This window comes from Pteropus alecto, unplaced genomic scaffold, assembly GCF_000325575.1.
Source record: "Pteropus alecto unplaced genomic scaffold, ASM32557v1 scaffold7, whole genome shotgun sequence".
NCBI classification, from domain to species: Eukaryota; Metazoa; Chordata; class Mammalia; order Chiroptera; family Pteropodidae; genus Pteropus; species Pteropus alecto.
In genome coordinates this window covers 11,081,195-11,097,091 of record NW_006494614.1, presented here as the reverse complement: position 1 = coordinate 11,097,091, position 15,897 = coordinate 11,081,195, and the positions used below count along the sequence as shown (strand labels likewise).

The following is a 15,897-nucleotide window of genomic DNA, read 5'->3' as shown; positions in this document are numbered from 1 at the left end:
TATAATAGTTCGATTTTTAATTTTTTGAGGAAACTCCATAATGTTTTTCATAGTGGCTGCACCAATTTACATCCCCAACAATACTGCACAAGTGTTCCCTTTTCTCCATGTTCTCAACACTTATCTCTTTTCTTTTAGATAATAGCTATTTTAACATTTGTGAAGTGATATCTCATTGTGGTTTTGATTTGCATTTCCCTGATGATTAGTGATGTGAAACACTTTCATGTACCTGTTGGCCATCTGTATGTCTTCTTTGGAAAAATGTCTATTCAGATCTTCTGCTTGTTTTTTAATTGGATTTTTTTTTTTTATGCTATTGAGTTGTATGAGTTCTTTAAATATTTTGAATTTTAACCTCTTATTAGATACACGATTCAAAGTATTTTCTCCTTTTGGTTGGTTGGTTTTTCATTTTGTTGATGTTTCCTTTGCTGTGCAGAAGTTTTTAGTTCGATGTAGTCCCACTTGATTATTTTTGCTTTTGTTGCCTTTGCTTTTGGTGTCAAAGCCAAAAAAATCATTGTGAAGACCACCATCAAGGAGCTTACCACTTATATTTTCCTCAAGTTTTATGGGTTTAAGTCTATGTTCATGTTTTTAATCACTTTTGAGTTGACTTTTGTGAATGGTGTAATATAATAGTTCAATTTCAGTCTCTTGAATATGGTTGTCCAGTTTTCCCAATACTATTCATCGAAAAGATTGTATGTTCTTGCCTCCTTTGTTGTAAATTAATTGACCATATATACCTTGGTTTCTTTCTGGGCTCTCCATTTTTTTCCATTGATCTATATGTCTGTTTTTATGCCAGTACCATACCATTTTGATGACTATAGCTTTGTAATACAGTTTGAAATCAGGAAGAGTAATGCCTCCACCTTTGTTCCTTTTTCTCAAGATTGCTTTTTGGTTTTTGTTTTTGTTTTTGTTTTTTTTTTTGTGATTGCATACAAGTTTTAGGATTGTTTGTTCTGCATTTATGAAAAATGCCATTGGGATTTTGATAAGAGATTGCATTGAATCTGGGATTACTTTGGGAAATATGGGCATTTTAACAATATTAATTATGTTAATCCATAAGCACAGAATATCTTTCTAGTTATACAACTAAATAACTATACAACTAAAACCTGTACATGGTTATAAACAAGTTCTCTTTGGTAAAATGTAAAGAGTGATTGTTCTAGGTCATTATCAGGAAAAATCAAGAAGTTCCGCATATCTATTCTATAATGGACCCTACAAACATAGTTTAGGGGAGAAGGTCTAGAGTATCTTCAGTTATGGGCTTTAAGAAGTGTTATATGGTGAATATAACTTTTTCTTTGGATAACTTATGCAGATTTATTTGTTTCTTGTGGCTGTTGCACAAATCTAAAAAAGACTAAATTTTTGTATTTGATTCCTAAAACAAAACTAACGAACAAGGGAGAGAAAAACTGTGGGCTAGACAAGAGGCCCATTAGATAGGATAGATAATATTATATGGGAGAATGAGGAGAGGAGATGCCTAAAGAGTAGTATAGGTAAAATTAAAAGAGAGTTCATGTTATATTTGTGAATAAAAATTTTTCTTAGTTAAAATACAGTAATGACATTTGATATTTCTTATGAAGTAATTATTTTTATTTAAAAATAGTCTCATATAACATATAGTTAGGCTATAGATACCTGAAAATTCAAATGCACTTTTTTTCTCTGAGTAAATGTCACTCTTTTGTACTGTACTGATAAACACATACCATCACCATTTTTGATCATATCTTAGTCAGTGCAGTATAATGGGTAAGAACTGGGCTCTGAGCTCACATGCTCTGGGGTAGAACCATGATTCTACCTTTGACTAGCTGTACATCCTTTGGCAATTTACTTACCTTTCTATACCTTGGTTTTCCTATTTGTAATTATCCCTTTTTGTACTCATAAGTATTTAATATGGTATTTAGCATATAGTAACAATAAATATTAGCAATTATTTCAGATTCAGCATTTAGCACCTTATTTTCAGATTACTGTTGTATCAGAAATATATCATTTTCTTCCAATGCTGTGATTTTTAAGATTTTCTACATTCTTGAATGTAATTTTAAAAAATCTTGGTATCAAAATTGTTTTCCAGGGAATACCTCATTAATTTTATCATTGATGAATGGGAAAACAATGAGCTATGCAAAGCTGTGTCATAGGATCTACTTCTCAGGAATGCAATTAAATAAAATATCAAAGAATACCTGTATACATTTGAGAAAAAGTATAGCCATTGTATTTCAAAAGATTTATTCATCCAACAATTATTTCTGAAGCACCGTTCATATGCCAGTACTGTTCTTGATGTTGGGGATACCATGGAGAACAGAATTCCTGTTCTCAGCTTACCTTCAGGAGATGTGGGAGCAGGTAGGGATTATAACACAATGACTTTTGTAGTGAAATGATAAAAATATTAATGCAAACGATGTTGCCTTCACAGTCAGATATAATTACCTGTGCTCAAGAAGTGGAAATGATGACAAAGCAGTTAGGAGCCCAACTGGAACAATTAAAAATGATTGTAAAATCGAAGACAGCTGTCCCAACATCACAAGTCTTTGTAAGTATTTGTCATCAGCTTTGACCTTGTTTAAGGGTGAGTGTACTTTTGAGTCCTATAAAATTGAATGGGAAGTAATTATAATTATATTTAATTACTAAGAATATAATGCTAGTTTTATACAAGTTGATCTTGTTTTTCATAGTTATTTTGGTGGGCATTTGCTACTAAAGGAAATGCAGATATATATAATAATAACCGTAATGTCGCTATTGGCTATAGCAACAAAAATAATCCATAGTACAGTGTTGAAAGTGTGTTCACAGTAGCTGGTTAGAAATTGCCTTCACCAAAATGCTGTTGCAACTTGTGAACAGACAGATAATAATCACTTTGATTACCAGGCCTGCACTTATGTTGACTTTTCTGATTATCTGAACTATCTTATGGAAAATCCGATAGCCCCAAGGAGGTATAAAATGCACATGCAGTATTTTATAGAACATTTTAAGGCTCTGGTAATTTTTCATAATCATTCCCAATATTGGGTTTAAAAATCAAGAAACTGAGGGCTAAGTTGTTTCACTTATAAGTAGGATCTGATTAATTTTTTTATTTGTTTGATCTGTAAGTCAGTGACCTTTAATAAAAGTAAAAAATCATTTTAGCTCACTGACCTAAAATCTTTAACTTGCAGCTCACAAAACATGCCCCAAGCTATATTGCTAGACTTCTCATGTTCTTTTAAATCATGATCGAGGCAGATAAATCTAATTATAATGAATCATATTTAGCATTTTATTTAAAAAGAAGATATTTTCCCATTGACTTTCTGAAGTGAAGCACCCATAAATCTTTCTGCTTTCAGGCTTGTCATGAAAAAAGAGGGAAGGTTTATTTTCTCCAAAGTATGCCTGTGCTTCTAGTTGTAGCCATAAGGTCATTTGTCATGTCTGCTGTTTGGAAATGGACCCAGGCAATCAAATGTATTGGTGTTTGTTTTGTTTTGTTTTGTTTTGTTTTGTTTTGTTTTGAGTAAATTAACTTTATAACAATCATACCAAAATAAAATGCTTTGAAATAAAATACAAATTTATTTTCTCATAGTTTATGAATCCTATTTCTATCTGGAGTCTAACTTCATGAGACTTTTTACTTGTCTTAAGTAATAATTAATTTCTTTACAAATTATATTTATTTTCAAGGCAACAGTGATTTATAATTTTATTAAACAGTTATATTTTGAACATTTTTTCTCTTCCTCAGCCCATCTTCATTTCACTTTCTAATCTGTGGACTAGCTTTCAGGATGAAAGTGTTTTGATTAGTGTCCTCAGTAGTTTAACTGCTCACCTTGAGCGATTTCTGGGCACTCATGAAGTACTCTTTCCTGAGAAAGTAATTCAAGATCTTCTTGAAGAAGTGACTGTGAAAACTGATGTGTGTAGAATAAAAGAACACATGGGTAATAGAAATCATTCCTTATTTTCTCTTAAAATTATTTCTGGAATAAAGTTACTGTTTTGTTTTAAAATCTTCATATTATATCTTTCTGATAAAGCATTAAATAAATATCTTTCTTGATTTTAAGATAATGTTCATTATCAAAAATGTGGAAAACAAAATAAATATAAACTGAATACCTATCTTACTATCCAGCAATAACCATTGTTTAAGTTATAGTTAGTGTTTTGGTTAACAATGATTTTCTGTGCTTAATGAGTTTCTATTGTGGTTTTAATAATTTTTATTATTGATCTGTAGTAGAAAAGGATATTACCTTGCTATATTTGTTACAAATAAAGCTCTATTTCTTTGGAATACTATTTGCCACATACCTGCCTCAGATGCAGGTTGACATTTATAAATCAATAAATTTTATCTTTGTAAAATTAATTAAGCTTATTTTAGACCCTTTAAGAGATGCATTGATTCTTGAAAGCATGTCTTTATTAACACACTTCCTTTTACTTTTTTGGTCTCTCCTATTGTAAAGACAATTTAAAATTCATGAGAAATGCCAAAATAAGAGTCTAGGACTTGAGTTGTTGCCTAAAAAGAAAGTTTTTCCTGAAAATGAAATTAGATAATTTACTCTCTAAGTTTCCTTTTTAAATTCTATTTTTCTAAAAGTGGAAAATAAAAATGTAGCAGCAGTTTCCATTCAGTTAAACCATTAGAATGCATAAAATCTGAAAATGAAATCAAAGAGACTTAAAAGCATGCTTCCAGTTAAAGGTTTTCCTACTGATTTCATTTTATTAAAACAGCCTATCTATGTAATTACTAAATGAAATTGAAAAGTTAAAGTCACTTCAGCCATAGATATTAAACTTAACCATATCAGCAAGATAGTTTACTTGCAGCTTAGATTTAGACATGTCGTTTCCCACCATACATCAGAACTTCATATTCACTAGAGCGCTATTTACCAAGATACTGCTCCAGTGAACTGGGAGACCTAATGTTCTTCTGAATCAACTTACAATAGCCACATGTCGTAACTGTTCAAGGCTTTCAGGTGTATCAGGAAAAAGAACAAAGGTTTGTTTTCTCCAAAGTATGTATTTACTTTTAGTTGTAGCCCCAGGTCATTTGTGGTTTCTGCTGTTTGGATAGAGAGCCAGACACAGAAGTGTAGTAGGGTTACGAAAGCTAAGAACCTTGGAAATCAATGTTTTATAAATGCATGTTTTTATTTGTGTAAAATTTTTTTGTCTATTTCCTTATCAAATGTAAATAGACAAGCCAACCAACACAAGGAAGAATTTCTTTTTAAGTGTGAGGAACACAAATTATAGACTTTGTTATCAAAATTGTTACTAAGATATATTTCCTTTCTGCTCAGAACATTCTCAACTGTTTCCAGAAGCAACAGTCTTAAAGTATCTTGCAAGCTAGTATAAAAAACTACAGCACATTGAATAAAGTTGATCTTTCTCTGTTTTAGTCACATACCAGCCAGTCTCTTCTGTTCATTTCCTTGAGTTGTTTACTCTTCTCATTGAATAATTTGTCTTGTCCTCATTTTTCATTTTAGAAGATAAAGTACATCTGGTGGATTTCAGGAAACAAGAATGGCTTTTCCCAGAAACAACGGCAAATTTTGATAAATTATTAATTCAGTATCGTGGATTTTGTCCTTACACATTTGCTACAACAGATGGTCTTCTCCTTCCAGGTATATCATTGGAAATAATATTGCTCCACCTTCCCCAATATTTTCTTTAAATGAAATGCTGTCGTCCCTTACATAAACATTTTTTAAAAAATTTATGGGATCTGATGGTGAATTATGAAAGAAGCTATAAAGATGATTCAGATGAAACGTTCGTCTTTCAAGTACTCAGAGTCTAATCCAGTAGACTGACATAAACAAGAAATTATAATACAAGCGATAAATGATGGAATGTGTATATAATGAAATATGGATGTTGTAGTAACATAAATATGGATGTTGTAGTAACATAAATGAGGGCTGACTTATATGCCCAGTGAAGGATTTCAGAAATGTTATGTGGCATTTCTAAAATATGCCATTTTCAGTTACTTGAAAGAGCAACACCAATTTGACTGATAAGTTTATTTAAAAATATTCTTTGTCACTTATGGTTATATTCCACTAACATAGATCAGGATTTCTGTATAAGGCAGATAACACTAAGGAAATGTCCAATTTCTTGTCAAGTAAAATTTCTCTTGATATTACTAGAGCTTCTCCAAAAACAAATAGTAAATCAGAAATTGAGATGAATTAAGTTATTATTCAAAAAATTCGATGTGAATTAGGAAAGAACAAGAAGTTGACGAGAGTTAGAATAAAAACAGTTTGACAAGCTTGTTTCTTATTTACTTTACACCATGAAGCTTCTCCTTGCTTTTCTTCTTTCTTATTTCCTTTATTTCTTTTATTATATTTCACAGTTGGTTATTTTTTCATTGCAAAGAGTTATTGGGATTGTGTGTATGCAGACTAGAGAACAGACAAATTGACTCACTTTTTGTGGTATTGGATTTTTCATACTGGCGGTAACAAAAGGTTTATTTACTATAGAGAACTGAGAAAATAGTATTCTGAGGCCTCTGTGAAGGTCATTGATTCTGGGGAGAAAACAAGAGCCATGAAGAATTAAAAAGCAATGGAATATAGATGGTTATTTTCTTCTCTTTCCTTTTTTCTCTCCTTTTCTTCTTTCTTCTCTAACTCCCTCCGTCCCTCCCTCCCTAGACGTGGTCCTTTTCAGATGACTTGACTGACTTTTTGGCCTACCATTCTCTCCCTTGCTCACTATTCCCGCCCCACTGGCCTTCTAGCTACATTCCAAGCCCATTTTTCACCTCAGAGCATTTGCCCTTGCTATTCCCTCTACTTGGAAAGCTCTATCCCCTAGCAGATACATATCTTGTACCTCATTTTGTTCAGCCTTCCCTGATAACCTAGTTTAAAATATCAACCTCATTCTCCTTTCTCTCACTGTGTGCTTAACCTACTTTATTTATTTATTTTTCTGTAGCACTGATCACTCTCTGGCCTATGGCTATGTGTTGATTTGGTGAGAGCAGGGACTTTGTTTTCTTCTACATCCTCAGTGCCAAGAACAGGGTCAGTAGATATTTGTTGCATAAAGAAAGAGCAAATAAGTAAGACAGTATTACTGTTTTTATATAATTCCCATAAACTATGTGGATATTTAATAATCCATATTTTACATAGTATCTTTTCACAGTGGGAAATACTTCCTAACATGGAAACTTACATTTTGGAAAAGATGTCCCGTTTTTGTAGTTCTTACAAAATTATTTTTAAAACAGTGCTTATGTAGTAATTTAGTTTAAGGAGAATTGAAAAACCTGCCAGATGACTAAGTGTCTACTCATAAGAGATTTTTGAACACCTTATAGCTGGATAGTGAAATATCTTTATATAAAATCATACTTTAAAATAAAAACATATAGAAGTAGTTAATTTAATTTGAATTTCACATAAAATATAATTTAACATTATGTATAACATTGCTAATTGTAACATTTTAGCAAAATAAAAACATAAGCGACATGTTAAAAATGCAGTATATAAGAAATGGTTCTCTGGTTGTATTACAAACCCAGAATCACTTAATATTTCATAGCTCATTCTATTCCTTTTCTTAATTTTTAGGAAATCCAGCAATTGGAATTCTGAAACATAAAGAAAAATATTACACTTTCAATAACAGAGATGCTGCATATTCATTTGCAGAAAACCCTGAAAATTACATTGATATAATTAAAGAAAAGGCCAAAAAAAATGCAGAATTAATTCAGCTACTGGAACTTCATCAACAGTTTGAAACCCTCATTCCATATTCTCAGGTAAGCAGGATCAGTATTTTAAGAATTTGTGATATCTAAAAGTATAGCTAATTTAAAAATCATATTTTGTTGTAGATTGGTTTCTAACTCCAGACAGAGGTGGGGTCAGATGAAGGCCTTTACAGGTTTACTGAAAGAGACTGATATCTGAAGATAGAAACTAAAAAAATTCACAAATAGTGAAAACAAGATTAGGAATCAAATTGATAAAGACTGGGAAAATCTGAAACAGAAAGACTACATTTAGATAAATAATTGAAAGGACAGCATTTTCTTATCTAAAATTGAAGGAGCTCGACACAGATAACATAGGTGATAACTTATACTCAATTGTAAAATAATTTAACGTGTTTAAATTGCAAGTCTGAAAGGCCACAAAATGGATCTGAAGGCATGTTTCTTTGTATGTCCGTGCCTATTTGTCAATTCATTCAACAGATATTTACTGAGCCACCTACTGTGTGCCAGGCACTATTCTTCGCACAGGGGATTTGGCAGTGAACAAAACATAAAAATCCCTGCCTGCATATACTGCGGTATATTCTTCTCATTTTCTTCCTCTTTGTTTCTCATTTTTGTTCAGCTTTTAATTACTCTTTCTGTCTTTTCGCTCTCATTCAGTTCCTTTCTTTTAAACTCACTAAAATACAAATCAGAGTGGTTTAAAATGTTTTTTATTTGTTTGTTTTTTATCATTGTTGTTGTTGTAATTTTTATCAACATTTTGACTATGAAGCAAGTGGTTTTGGGTACAACTGACCAGGTTGGCAGGGCCCCAAGCAGTGACTGGTAAGAGGGTGGTCGAGCTGGTATCTGTGCGGCACAGAGGGTAGTCTGAATATTTTGGCAAGAAGACTGGGAACAAGCTAAGGACAAAGTGGTTGGGGAGCGGCATGGTGGTCTAACTCTGGACAGTGCAGTTGGCTCTTTTGTTCTAACAAAGTGCTACCAGTCCATTGCTGTGACACTCTTTTTTTGGATGAGGCAGTTCTCCAGAGTGTTCCAGGTTCCTTCTGTTGTGGAGAGAGATTGGTATATTTAGTATCCTTCTGTATGTGAACAAATTGTAGGCTTACAATTTTTGGCTCAACTGAGAAGTTACTCTCAAAATAATTGGACCAATTTAACTCCAGTCTAGGAGGCTTGCCCCTTACTCATAATCCTGCTAGAACTTGCTATTACCTGGGTTTATAATTTTTGCCAATGTGATGAATTTAAAATGGTATCTCATTGTTTTGTTGTACTCTTTTCTGATAGTGAAGTTCAGCATATCTTCTTACTTCTATTACTCATTCAGATTTCCCTTTCTTTACATCAACTATTCAAAACTTTTTGCCAATTTTTTCTTTTCTGTACTATTTCTGTCTTTAACTTGTTGATTGGCAGGAATTCCTTGTCTGTTCTAAATATTAATTCTTTATCAGTTAAAAAAGTTGCAAACATCTTTTGCCTAGTCTGTTACCTCTTGGTTAGCTTTGTCAGTTGAGTTCTTCATCAAAGACATATCTTTAATTTTAATGTAGTCATATCTATTAATTTTTATCTTAAATGTGTGCTTTTTGAAGTCTTGTTTTAGAAATTCTTTATTTCTTAGGTTATTCACTTATATTTTCTCCTGTTTTAATTTTCTGTTTACATTTAGATCTTTAGTCCGTTTGGAGATAATAAAGAATTCTAATTTTATTTTTCTTCATGTAATGAGCCAGCTTTCTTAACATCATTAATAAGAATTTGTGGTTTTCCCACTGAATATGATGCTACTCCCATTATATTAACAATTTTCATACCAAATGGGCTTATTTCTAGGTTCTTAATTTTGTTCCACTGGCCTATTTGTCTATCTCTATGTTGAGACCATACTTTTAAAATTGCTATTGCTCTGTAAATATTTTATCTGAGAGGGCAAGCCCTTTATCCTTTTATTTTTTCAAACTTGTCTTAGACATTTATGCATGGATCTTTATATGTCCGTGTAAATTTCTTAATGAATTTTTCAACTTCCCCCCAAAGTCTTCCTGGGTTTTAACTGGAATTGCATTAAAATAATAAAATAATTTGTGGGAGAATTTATACGTTTGTTAGATTGGGTTGTCCCATACATAAAAAGTACTCTTTGCTTAGTTTTCTTTCTTTTTTTTTTTTTTTACCATTAGTAGTTTCACTAATTATGCTTTAATAAAATTTAATGGTTTTAGTTATATTTTATACTCTGCCTACTTTTAAAACAGTAAGTAAGATAACTTTTTTAAAAAGCACTTACATATCAATTCTAATGAAATAAAACTAAAAGGCTAAAAGGAAAACATTACATGGGGAAAATATGTCCTGCTCATTTTAAATAAATAACTTTTAATTTTTAATTGTATAATATTTATATAAACCAAAGGATATATAAAATGTATCACTGTATAAAAACAATGAAAAACACTTGTGTATCCAGCACTTGATAACAAGTACCTCAGAGCCCCCTATATACTTCTTAACAATCTCATTCTTTTCTCCACATTAGTAACTACTTTATGGATTTAGTGTTTTTTATTCTTTGTCTTTTGTCTTTCATGTATATATTCCTAAACTATGTATTTCTGTGAAGTGACTATGTCTTTTGTCCAATTTTCTAGTAGATTACATGTCTTTTCTTAGTGATCTATGGGAGGTGTTTTTTTCAAAAACATGTTTTTGATGTGAATTCTTCACTAGATAATGTTTTGCAAATATGTCTCGCAGTGTGTAGCATATCTTTTGATTCTCTTTGTGGTGTCTTTTGATAAACAAAAGTTTTTCATTTTAATGTGTAATTTACCATTCTTGTTTTATGTCTTGTTTAATAAATCCTCATGTATCCTTAGGTCATAAAATTATTGTATTAAAATTTTTTTAAACATAAATTTGCCTTTCACACTAGAGTCTTTCGTCACTTAGATTTGATTTTTGTGTCTGATAAAGATCCAATTTTAATTATTTTTCATTCGAATAGCAAATTGCCCCAGACCATATGTTCAATACTCTCTCCTTTCCTTACTGTCTGGAATATGCAGGCTAATTTTTTAGGCTCTATTCTGTTCAATTATTCATTTTAAAAAAAAAATTCCTATGCTTATATCTTACTATAACTTTAAAATAAGTCTTCGTATCTGGTAAAGTAAGATCTCCTACTTTCTCTAAGATTACACTTGACTCTTTTCATATAAATTTGAGAATTATATTGTCAAGTTCTATAGAAAACCTTGAAAGAGGTATGAATTTGCATGTCTATAGACAAGAATTATTTGGTCTTGCTATCGCTTATTTATATCTTACAGAGTTGTAAGATAGCTCAAAGACTTTGAAAGGCTAAAATCACGTAACCAGAAAGCTGTGCTGTATGTAGACAGTGCACTGTTTTCCGCTAAAAAATTATTTCCCCCTATATATCTGGTCTTGTTTTCCCTTTCTTTCTATTTAATCCATAGCTGTTCTTCAGTGACCTTCAGTGCCCATAGAAATGGGTTTTCTCCCTCCATATTTCAGTGCTGTAGTTCTTATTATTACTTACTTGCCATTTATTTGTATTGTAGAATATTGTTAATTTTATTTTCAGCATATTTTTATCTATGTCATCAGATCATTTTGAAAGTAAAAATTAGATCTTTTGTAAAATGCTAGGCACTCACACATCTGTTGCTTGACTTGGGGAAAAAGTTAACCTCTTCTCTCTCGTGTTTACTGTGACCGAGCTCCTTAAACCTCTGTCATCCTCTCCAGCAAACCCATATCCAGCTAATCATATCTTGTTTATTGTGGAATTACTTTATACTTAATATTTGAAGAGTAATAGTGAGCTTCTTGGTGTTCCAGCAGAAAAGCAACATATTCAACTAAAAAAAAAAAACCTGTTAGATAATAATCTGGCTATGTATGTCTGCTTTGAGTTAAAGGTATATGCTAAAGATGTTCTGATACTTTAAATGAATGTAGTTTATACCTAATTTTAATAGCTATTTTAAATTTCTATCCATTTCCAACAAGATATTCACTTATGCTACCAATTATGAAAGTCAGAGAGGGGGCATTTGACTTGTCAGTGAATGATGTTATATTTTCTTCTTCCAAAATCCACCTCCTACATTAAATTCACAAAATCAGGCACAAAGCTACAATGCTCAGGAGAATAAATTACATTTAGCTCACTAATTATGAGTGTATTTTCTCTGCTGGTGTTTACAAATCTATCTCATGTTCAGAAATTCTTGTTTTTCTAATATTTTGTCAGTTTTAGCTAAATACTTATGTTATCTGTAAATAATGTCTATTTATTTTTTCACAAAAATTAATTAGAGAAAACTCCATTTCTTTAGATGAAAGATGTTGACAAACATTATATAAAACCAATTACAAAGAGTGAAACTAGCACACAGACGGATACACACATATTGCCACCAACAATTGTGAGATCATATGAGTGGAATGAATGGGAATTAAGAAGAAAAGCTATAAAATTGGTTTGTAACAATATTTTCTAAAATTACTTATAGGTTGGGAAATTTTAATGTTGTTACTCGTAGAGTTGATAAGTTAAATTGTCTTTATAAAATAGTCATACAGAGTTCTTTGCTAACAAAATAATTAGCATAATTATAATTTACCAGCTTTACATTGTAAGATTTTCTTCTAATTTAAAGCATATATAGAAATACAGAAGCATGAAACTACTCAAATTATATCAGCCACTAACTAGAACAATAATAGCTCTTATCTTTCTCTCCTTCCTTCCCTCCCTCCCTCTATCTTATCTCTCTATCGATCTATATAATAGTTTTAAATTATTTTGCTAATCTATGAGGTGCTAGTATTTAAAGCATTCTCAACTTCCCCTGATCATTTAAAGTATACCTTTCTTTTTTTTCTGATTTTTGTTGAGGAGCAGAATGTTACCTCTGTTACATCACAGATATTGCCCCCTTACTGTCAACGTGTCCTCTCTAGACACCAGGATCTCTAGCGCTTCTAATTCTCAGTCATCTTAATCACAATAGGTGCTTATCCTTAAAGCCTGCCTTTGAAACTCTCACCCCTCTTCCCCTCACTCACCTCATTTATTGTATCTTGTCATTTTAAACAATTATTTATAATATAAAAGAAACAAGCACTTTTTATAACTATAGCTTTTCCTTAGTGTATTTTATTCATCTCTTTAATCGGGTATGGAAATAAATAAGACTACCCAAATGAGAACAGAGGCTATTTATTTAGAGCTTGCTATAGTAAGGAAGTCAGCCACCATCACTTGCCTTTGGCAGAGACTCAAGGACAGGGAGTGGAGTGGGAAAGCTTTATATGAAAACAGGGAGGGGTTCAGGTATTCTCTGATTGGAGGTTGTTGACATAGGGAAACCGGATACAGGCATCTTATGTGTTTGGTTTGGTGAGTTTATTTGGCTTTCTCTGGCTAGTCGAATTGGAGGGTGGGTGGACATCCAAATAGGGAAGCTGGCTAAGTCCTGACTGCTCTAGACCAAAATTGCTACCACTACAGAGGTTGTGGTTTGGCTTTCCGGAATGGTTGCTGTAGAGGTTATGGGTCAGAGTTCTATTGTTATACAAGGTCTCACCTTGGTCTGTTTGTATATTCAGTCTCTCACAGGCTTGTCAGTAACCACATCATTTCCCTTGCCACCCTCTCTGGTGGCAGCTTTTCAAAAAGTCCCTTGATATGCTGGAATGAAGAAGGTTCCGCTTCCGGGTGTATCTTCCAGATCATTGTTCCATTAGCATTCCTATGAGTTACTCTCCTGTAGTTCTTGAGGCTCCCATTCCTCATATTCTTTTCTATTATCTCCTAAGCTCTCTTGAACTCATCAGATATATACTGGATAACTACTACTTTGTTCTTCAGGAGCTAATAGACCATCAAGTAGCATTGATACACTAAAAATAATTACGTGCCTCTTGCTAAGTGGTATTACAGAAGTGAAATAAAAATTCTGCTAACTTGACTTAGGTGACAATTAAAGTTGATTTTAAAATACAAATAGGCAAAAGAGAAGTGAGGTGTGATGGTTGGATAGGATATGAGGGGTAGAGGTGACAGCATAGGTCCAGACTGGAAATGTTAAGAGAATGGAGTATTCTATTCAGTGGGGCTGAACTTCATACTGACTGAACCCTCTCTTTTCATTCCTCAGCCTCTGCTTCATTCTGATTCCCACCTTAGACCTAATTAATTGTCCCCTAGAATGGCATCATGTTGAATGCCAGCTCCCCAAATATTACCAATACACTTTGTTGATAAGACAAAACTGAGTGTACTGGCTTAAAGCCGTGAGGGCGACCACCACCTCAGTAGTGGCAGTGTCTCAGAGGAGGAACAGCAAGGTTGGAATTCATTGAGAATTTGAAGTTTGGTTGAAGGCAGGTCTTTCAGTGCCAGGGGCAGGTTGGAGGATGGGATGGAGGCTTGAATTGGATTGGGTAAAGATTATGAAAAATCAGTCCAGCATTGATGAGAATAGATTTTTGAGGCAAGGGATGCAAAGAATCCTAGGGCTTAATCTATGTGTTAATGCTTACTACTGAAGAATTGATGCGTCTTTCAGGATGTTCTGTAACGAACAATCAAGTTATTTGCTTTTGCGAGAGTCTCTTGGAATAGTAAAATTAAGCTAATGAAGATAACGAAATAGTAAAGTCACATTAGTGTATACAATAAGCTGTGTGTAGGTGAAGTAGTTTTGGTTCTCAGTCACCCTCAGCATCTCAAACTCTGAAATGTTTTCTCTAATTCCAGGTCTTCCTTAACTCGCATGCTCTAATGCCTTCAGAGTTTGTTTGCTTTTTTTTTTTTTTACTTCATCATAACCTCATGATGAAGTAATGCATATTCTCCTTTTTATAAGCTCCTCCTTGCTTCTCAGCCTGAGTAATTTATTTAACTTTATGCTTACTAGTAGTAATGCATAAAAGGAGCAGGCAAAATGTAGAATAATGTAAGCCATAATCTGATAACATTAGAGTTTTTTATATTAAGTCTTGAGTAAAGCCCATTTAAATAAGACAATGGAAATCTTAAATTTTTGTCTTATAAAAATAAACCAAAAATGGTGGAAAATCCAAATTGTATGAATCTCAAAGTATAGTAATGAAAGTATTAGAAGATTATATTAACAAATAATTGAGCTCACTGTAAATTTGAACCTGTATGTTATTTCTTTGGGTCAGTTTTCATTATTCAATATATTTTCCTACTTTTTGGCAAATGATATTTATTTTCTATAACATTCTAGACATTCTAATGTTCTAATGTTTTGTAGAAAAATGCTGTGTTGCAAGACTAATTTTTTGTGGTTTGAGAAAAAAATAGGCAGATATTAAGTGACCATATTTGATATTGTTCTTTAGAGAAATGTTAATTCCTGTGTACTCTCCTTCTACATAGGCCAATTTGCATCACAAAGTTACTCACTCGGTACAAACCAATCTTAGTCACATGAGAAGAGAAAACAGCTCACAAGTATATCCTGCAAAGGATGCTGGCACACAGTCTCTGAGGGAAGGCAGCACCCGAGTGCCCAGGCCCCAGATATACATCGCCGGTCTCCGTGGGGGCCAGACTAAAGTCACCAAAGGGGTCAAGGTGAACTTAACCAGAGCCGTTGATGAAACCTAGTTTGACTATATTCTTATAGTAGGTATCACCAAATTATGAATAATGACAAATATTTAAAAGTATTTTTGCATCCAAGAAATTTAGCTAATTTTGTGGTGCTGGCACATTCATTGGTTGTATGAATATTTTTGGATTCTTATTAACATTCACTGTCAAACTGCTACAAAAAAACTAAAAATTGTTTTCTGTGACACATTTTTTATTCTATTAAAATTGAAAAGTAAAACTCTGTCCATGCATCTTTTATTTGTTAGAAAAAGTTTGGCAGCATTAAGACTGACATGATGATGCCATTTAGATATTAATATAAGATTATGACTGAGATAGAAGTTTATTTCTAAAATTACATTTGGTAGTAAACATTAAA

General features: G+C 32.5%; 1 protein-coding gene across 1 annotated transcript in view; it reads left to right on the top strand.

Moving 5' to 3' along the window:
* Positions 1 to 15,572, top strand: part of CFAP206 (cilia and flagella associated protein 206) — a 28,881-nt gene extending 13,309 nt beyond the window's left edge. Inside the window, exons 8-13 of the mRNA XM_025042700.1 lie at positions 2,474 to 2,593; positions 3,800 to 3,998; positions 5,574 to 5,714; positions 7,692 to 7,885; positions 12,223 to 12,366; positions 15,300 to 15,572. Of these exons, the coding sequence (XP_024898468.1) occupies positions 2,474 to 2,593; positions 3,800 to 3,998; positions 5,574 to 5,714; positions 7,692 to 7,885; positions 12,223 to 12,366; positions 15,300 to 15,530 (1,029 nt within the window). The 3' untranslated portion in view covers positions 15,531 to 15,572. The remainder of the gene's footprint in view (positions 1 to 2,473; positions 2,594 to 3,799; positions 3,999 to 5,573; positions 5,715 to 7,691; positions 7,886 to 12,222; positions 12,367 to 15,299) is intronic.
* Positions 15,573 to 15,897: the final 325 nt, after the last annotated feature.